This window comes from Siphateles boraxobius, unplaced genomic scaffold, assembly GCF_051911475.1.
Source record: "Siphateles boraxobius isolate OS27281-9 unplaced genomic scaffold, OSU_SipBor_1 68, whole genome shotgun sequence".
NCBI classification, from domain to species: Eukaryota; Metazoa; Chordata; class Actinopteri; order Cypriniformes; family Leuciscidae; genus Siphateles; species Siphateles boraxobius.
In genome coordinates this window covers 5,849,502-5,855,710 of record NW_027509195.1, presented here as the reverse complement: position 1 = coordinate 5,855,710, position 6,209 = coordinate 5,849,502, and the positions used below count along the sequence as shown (strand labels likewise).

Genomic DNA, 6,209 nt, shown 5'->3' with positions numbered 1-6,209 from the left:
CTTTTTAAAGGTTTAAAAGTGCTAGAATTCAGATCAGCTCACAGAAAACCCGGGGAGGACAAACTCAAAAATTGCCAAAAGCGAGCCTTATTTTATCCTGTTAAACATATCTACTCCTATTTCTTAAAAAAAAAAAAAAATATATATATATATATATATATATATTTTTTTTTTTAATAAATGCTTTGACAGCTTCAGCTTCGAATTCCAGTTTTTATAAATGTTCCTGTACACATTCCTAATGTTCAATTCCATTCATTTTAAAGGAAGTTTTTAATTCCTTTTAACTTTTTATTTACATTTATAGGTTTTAAAATTCTGTCCAAAAGTCCATTAATGCCTATAAATAAAGCAGAGTGTAGCGACAACTTAATATTTTTGGCTTTGTTATGAAACAATTATTTTAAGAAATCATTGTCATCATCTTTTATGTCAGTTGTGCAAAAACAAGTTTCTTCTCCCCAGGTTTTTGGTATGAAAAACAAATAAATGAGGTGATGCGTTGTGCTGTTTTGAGGTCCTGTTTCAACAAACAGAAAATAATATAATGACAAAACGACTAGGCAATATCCCAATCAAATGTCCCATGCTTTGAATGTCAAAGACCAGGCTGGTGACTTCTTTGTGTCTCTTTTCAGACCCTTTTCATAAAATGTTCATTCGAATCAAAGCAGCTGAAAAAAACGGAGAAAACGGACATACAGTTCACGTGTACTACTGTGCATGTTTTCGGCTAAACGATCATTTGAAGTTTAAAATGTTTCCAGAGCAGCATAATATTGTTTTGTCTTAGTTCCGCCTTTTACCTTTCTACTGTCTTTCCTGCTTGTGAGATATTCACATTCACTACAAACACAGATGTGGACACAGAATGGATTTACCCAAAGGGATGAGGTGAATAGAGAGAGAGAGAGAGAGAGAGAGAGAGAGAGAGAGAGAGAGAGAGAGAGAGAGAGAGAGAGAGAGAGAGAGAGAGAGAGAGAGAGAGAGAGAGAGAGAGAGAGAGATCTGTTTGTATCAGGCACTGCTTTCACTGCTGGTACGTTGATCATCTGTTTCTTTACACACATGGCCATTGGTAATGAATGATTATTTGGTAAGAACTTGTGCAGTCCACATGCTGGGAAATGGCAACTTAGAAGAGATTATATGACAAAACCCCTATGAAGTCCTGATTTTGTAATATTCAAATGAACCTACAGCAACTGGAATTGTGGTTTCAGACATTTCAGTGTGATGGTGCAAATTATTATGGAGGTTAAAAACTGTACAACCAAACACACCAATAGACAGCATCAGTCGGGTCTGATCGAATACTGACAATAAAAAACGCAAACTGAAACCTGGATCACATTATGGGCCTCGAGTACATGCTCTAAAGATTAAAGACTAGTCCATTCTACTGGATTATGCCACTATTAGTCTATTATATGCAGGTAAAATCCCACCTTATTCATCTCCTTTGACTCACATGGAAAAACAAGGAACAAGAAAAGCTATAGGGAAATGCTAATACTTCATCCATTTTGTTCAATATGATGCAAGTAACATAATTATGTAAACCTGCTAGACATTTTTTTTAAATCCATCAGCAATTTTTAATACAACTATCTAAATTACAAAATATATTGAAAAAGAAGCAATTATAATATATTTTTTTCAGATGTGGTACTTCGTACACTGCAAAAAAATATTCTTGTTTTTGTTTTGTCTTTTTTTCCATTCACATATACCAGGGTTATCATAATGTATGTCTCTCTCTAAAATAAAAACCTGCCAAAAATACTTTAATTTTTAATATATATATATATATATATATATATATATATATATATATGATTGGGAGGTCAGGATCTGGAAGTGAGATACTGTTGCGCCACGGAGACTTAAAATTAGTGCTGGAATGAGGAAAACCATTTTGAGATTCAAATAGCTGTTGAGTGTTGATGGTTGTTTGAACTTTGTGTCTGTAGGTGTCTAATGTGTCTCTTTTCAGGAAGCGTGGAGGTTGAATGGGGAAAGGGAGGGGATTTCAGTGGGTCACATTGGCAACCCAAAGAGGTCAAGTGCCTTCTGCTGTAAACAAAGTGCTTATTTTGAGAACAATTGTAAACCTGTAAGAATTTAACGTAAAAATGATTTTGCTTTAGTTCTGTCAGTGGTAACATTGTACCAAGTGAACAAATTGTGCAGTTTTTACCCTCTTTGCCTTTCTATTTTCAGTCCCTATGTTCTCTCACATAAAAACTACTTACTGACCATTCCAACATCTGTATTTACACACATTAAAAAAAGCTGGAAGAACACATTTTTAGATGATATTTTCATCCAATCACTTACACAGTATTATTTTTTTAAACTGCTTTTGAAATTTAGATGTGATGATAATTACTTGATTGAGTCTTGTTGAATCTTAAATTTGCGGAATAAAAAAAATTGGAATAACCAACTTCACTCCTTCATTCCTTCACTAATTCTCCACTCCTGGCCAAGAAGACGGTTTAAGTTTAAGGGCAAACAACTATTACCTGACTTTGAGTCATGTCTCACATTTGGAAAAGAAAACAAAATTTATATTTCACTTCAAACTAGTCTTTCAGAGTCTCAAAGACAGATGAACTTTTCTACATTAATCCTTTCCTTTTTCTACTAATATTATTACTTTATAAAGTATGCAGTACCATGCCTTAAGGCTTACTGATGCTGCTGTCTAACTACGAAATTGAAGGACAGGGGATGGTGGGAGAGGTTCAAAAGGGTATTTTAAAAATCATAGCTAAAATCCAGACAGCCTAAATAAAAGCTCCATGTTATTTCGTATGTTTGTTTTCCTCCAGGCTCATTAAAAGGCTGTTGTGCGCTTTTGTTAAGGCTTCTATGTGTTCAAGTGTTCTATTTCCATACCCCAATGGGGAGCACTAATGCTCCTCTGCCCTGAGGCCCTGTGACTGGCCAGGCTGGTGTGGGGATCTCATTGAAAGGCCTGGTGAAAGCGAGGCAGAGTGGTCGTACTGAGGCTAGAGCTGAACACTGGTGGGAGTGGGTGCAGAGGGCCAAGACCGAGCCCCCCACCGGAGCCTGGTTGCTCCTGAGGTTGAGGTTGCAAAGAGGTAAGAGGCACTGCACCTGTTGCCGAGGCAGCGTGTGGTTCGACAGCATGAGAAGATGCTGACGACGACGAGGAAGAAGAAGAAACTGTGGAGGTGGTTGAGTAGCCCATTACCAGTCCTCCTGAACTCATGGGGGTGCTATAGGGTGGCAGATTTAGTGGAATAAAGCCCAGCAGATGAGAAAAGTCCATGTTAGCAGCACACAAAGACTCAGCAATGACAGCGGGGCTCTTGGACATGAGGGGGTCCCCACAAAGGTCATCCGACAATCCCGCCGGAGGTTCCAAACCCTCCTTATTGGGCGAAGCTGAGGGTGGCGGAGGAACTGGGAGTCCACTCTGAAGATCCATCAGGAAACTCTCCATCTCCACCTTCAGGGGCTTCTCCAGCAAGTATGAGGTAGATCCGAGCTGGTACTTGGGCGGTGGCTGAGGGTGCTGCTGTTGCTGGTTCTGCAGAGAAGGCTGCTGCTGATGTGAAGATGCGGAGTGGTGGTGATGGTGAGGGTGGTGGTGGTGATGATGATGTGGGTGATGGTGGTGCAGTGATGACGGAGGTTCCATGTGGCAGCCCATCCCCATGGCAGTGGATAAAGTCCCTGGAACCAATGAGTGGTGGTGGCCCACACCTGGATTGGACATGGCCTGGAGATGATGAGGGTTGTACATGCCCATGGGAAAAGGGGTGGCACCGTGAAAAGGCTTTGCCATCATCGAGTCCTTGGTAGGTCCCATGCTACACATCATAGGGCTTATTTCTTCTTTCACAGCACATGGTGGAGAACCAGACCCAAGTAAACCCAACATATCTGGAGGTTCCGTTTTGATCTTCAGCAGCTCCTGCGAGTGACTCTTCTTGACGTGTCGCGTCAGATGGTCCTTCCGCCCAAAACGTTGGGCACAGTACTGGCACAGGAAGTCTTTGCGTCCCGTGTGTACAACCATGTGTCTGCGAACATCCTTTCGTGTGTAAAATCGACGATCACAGTGGTCACAGGGGTGTTTCTTCTCCTTGGCACCACCTGAAGACTTGCCTGAGTGGCTCTTGAGGTGCTCCAAGAGTGCAGGTGTGCTCTCGTAGCTTTGCAAGCACACCTTACAGGTAAGATCACCAGCTGTGGCTGAGTGCATAGCCATGTGGCGTTTGTAGCCCAGCTTTGTGTTATAGTGTTTGCCACACTCCTCGCACTTAAAGGCCTCTTTGTTGGGATCGTGAGTCTGCAGGTGGTTTTTCAGGTGATCTTTGCGGTGAAACATCTTTTCACAAAATGAGCACTGGTGAGTCTTCTGTGGGGAGTGTGTGGCCATATGCCTGCAAAAGAAGACATAAACAGACTTTAGCTGAAGACTGATGAACAAAGGCAAATTGGAAATTTCTGTTAAACTAACTCAAATGTTGTATTTAACATGTTCATGTCAGACTGCAGGGGACCCTCTAAAGCAGGAGTGTCTACTTCTCCTGGAGGCCCACCTTCCAGACTAGTTTAGCTCCAAACTCATCCAACACACCTGCCTTGAAGTTCTAGTAATCCTAAAGACCTTAGCTTGTTCAGGTGTGTTTAATTATGGTTGGAGCTAAACTCTGTAAGAAGTTGGTCCTCCAGTAGCTGGGTTGGACACCCCTGCTCTTAAGTACAAACTACTATAGCAAAGGTGTCTAATCCTGCTCTTGGATTGCAGATGTCCTGCAGAGTTTAGCTTCAGTATGCAGGGAAGGAGATTAAAAGATTTTTTTTTAATGGATGTCAATGGAGGAGAGGCTTCACTACACTGAATAAACTGCTTTTGTGGGAAAACAGATTATTATTTAATGAATTGACAGAGGATCTGCTAATCTTGTTTGCCATTAAACATTTGTTTTGGATTGATCCATTTTTAGAGTGTACACAGAAAAAAATATAAGAGAAATAATCTTTTATAAGAGAAATCACAGACAATTTTGCGACGGCACTTTTCATTCGTTTCTATGGTTCCGCAAACAGTGATTGACTGTGCACAAATCTAACAGGAATTCAATGACCTCAACACTGTAATGTGATTGGTTATCAAGGCACACATGATCCAAGTTGGACATTACATTTTCTCCAATGGTAGAGCCACAGACCCACGTATCTATCTCTCAATAATAAAACAAGGCCTTAAGGCCCTAATTTACAAAGTTCTTTTTTTATTTAAGGTTAAAAAAAGTTCAAAATACCTGAGCAATGGTATACTGCTTTCCAACACTAGTCATGAAGCAGGGAGCGGTATTTAGATAAGTATGTAAATATGTATTGTGCACTATCCTCTTAATATCTCAACAAACAACAAAAATGACAGCGATGAGCGATGTCTTCACTTATGTCTGACCTCAACCTCGGAAAATTATATAATTGTCACGGACCAGTGGCTGTTTGAAGATGTTTAACAGTCGGCACAAAGTCTTCCAGAAAGTTGATACTGGCGAGCTATTTCAAACCATTGAAACAAATTGTTTTAGAAAGAATGAGTTAAAAATTATGTCTGTTTGTTCTACGATTACGCTGAAGTATATTGGGTCTTTACATGCAAGTAACACCTACCTAAAGAGCTTATATTTGGAGCTAAAAGCCTTAGGACAATGGGGCTGGGAACAGTGGAAAGGTTTCTCTCCTGCGTGACAGAACGCGTGAAGCCGGAGCTTATCCTGTGAGCTGAAGATGGCACCGCACACCAAACACTCGTTCCCACTGCCTCTCCCTTCCCTCTCCCTCTCTCTCTCGCTCTCTGTCTCTCTGTCCGTCCTCCCTGCAGCGGGACCTCCAAACACTTTGGTGGCGCCTCGTCGATCTTCGTCCTCCAGCGTCAGTGTGGCAATGTGGTTCGGGGCATCGGCGGCAGCTGCTGCCATGGCAGCCCTAGGGTGCCGTTGCCATTGAAACTCGGCCGTGGCTGCCCTGCCTTCCAAGCTCTGGTTCGATATTGCGGTGGTATTTTCAGGGATGCAGGCTCTTAAAATTGTCTGCTACCTGTACAATATGTGACCAAAAACAAAAATTAATAAACAAATACGACAAAGTGAAGCAGATTTTTTCTTTTGTTTTAAGGATGTCTATTTATGATGTTTCTAACATGCAAGGAG

At 41.1% G+C, this 6,209-nt stretch overlaps 1 protein-coding gene across 1 annotated transcript in view; it reads right to left on the bottom strand.

The window, feature by feature from the left end:
• Positions 1–1,831: 1,831 nt before the first annotated feature.
• The window catches only part of plagl2 (pleiomorphic adenoma gene-like 2), a 47,862-nt gene continuing 43,484 nt past the window's right edge, over positions 1,832–6,209 (bottom strand). Inside the window, exons 3-4 of the mRNA XM_077214272.1 lie at positions 5,671–6,096; positions 1,832–4,421 (exon numbers count right to left, since the gene is read on the bottom strand). Coding sequence (XP_077070387.1) covers positions 2,972–4,421; positions 5,671–5,978 — 1,758 coding nt within the window. The 5' untranslated portion in view covers positions 5,979–6,096 and the 3' untranslated portion in view covers positions 1,832–2,971. The remainder of the gene's footprint in view (positions 4,422–5,670; positions 6,097–6,209) is intronic.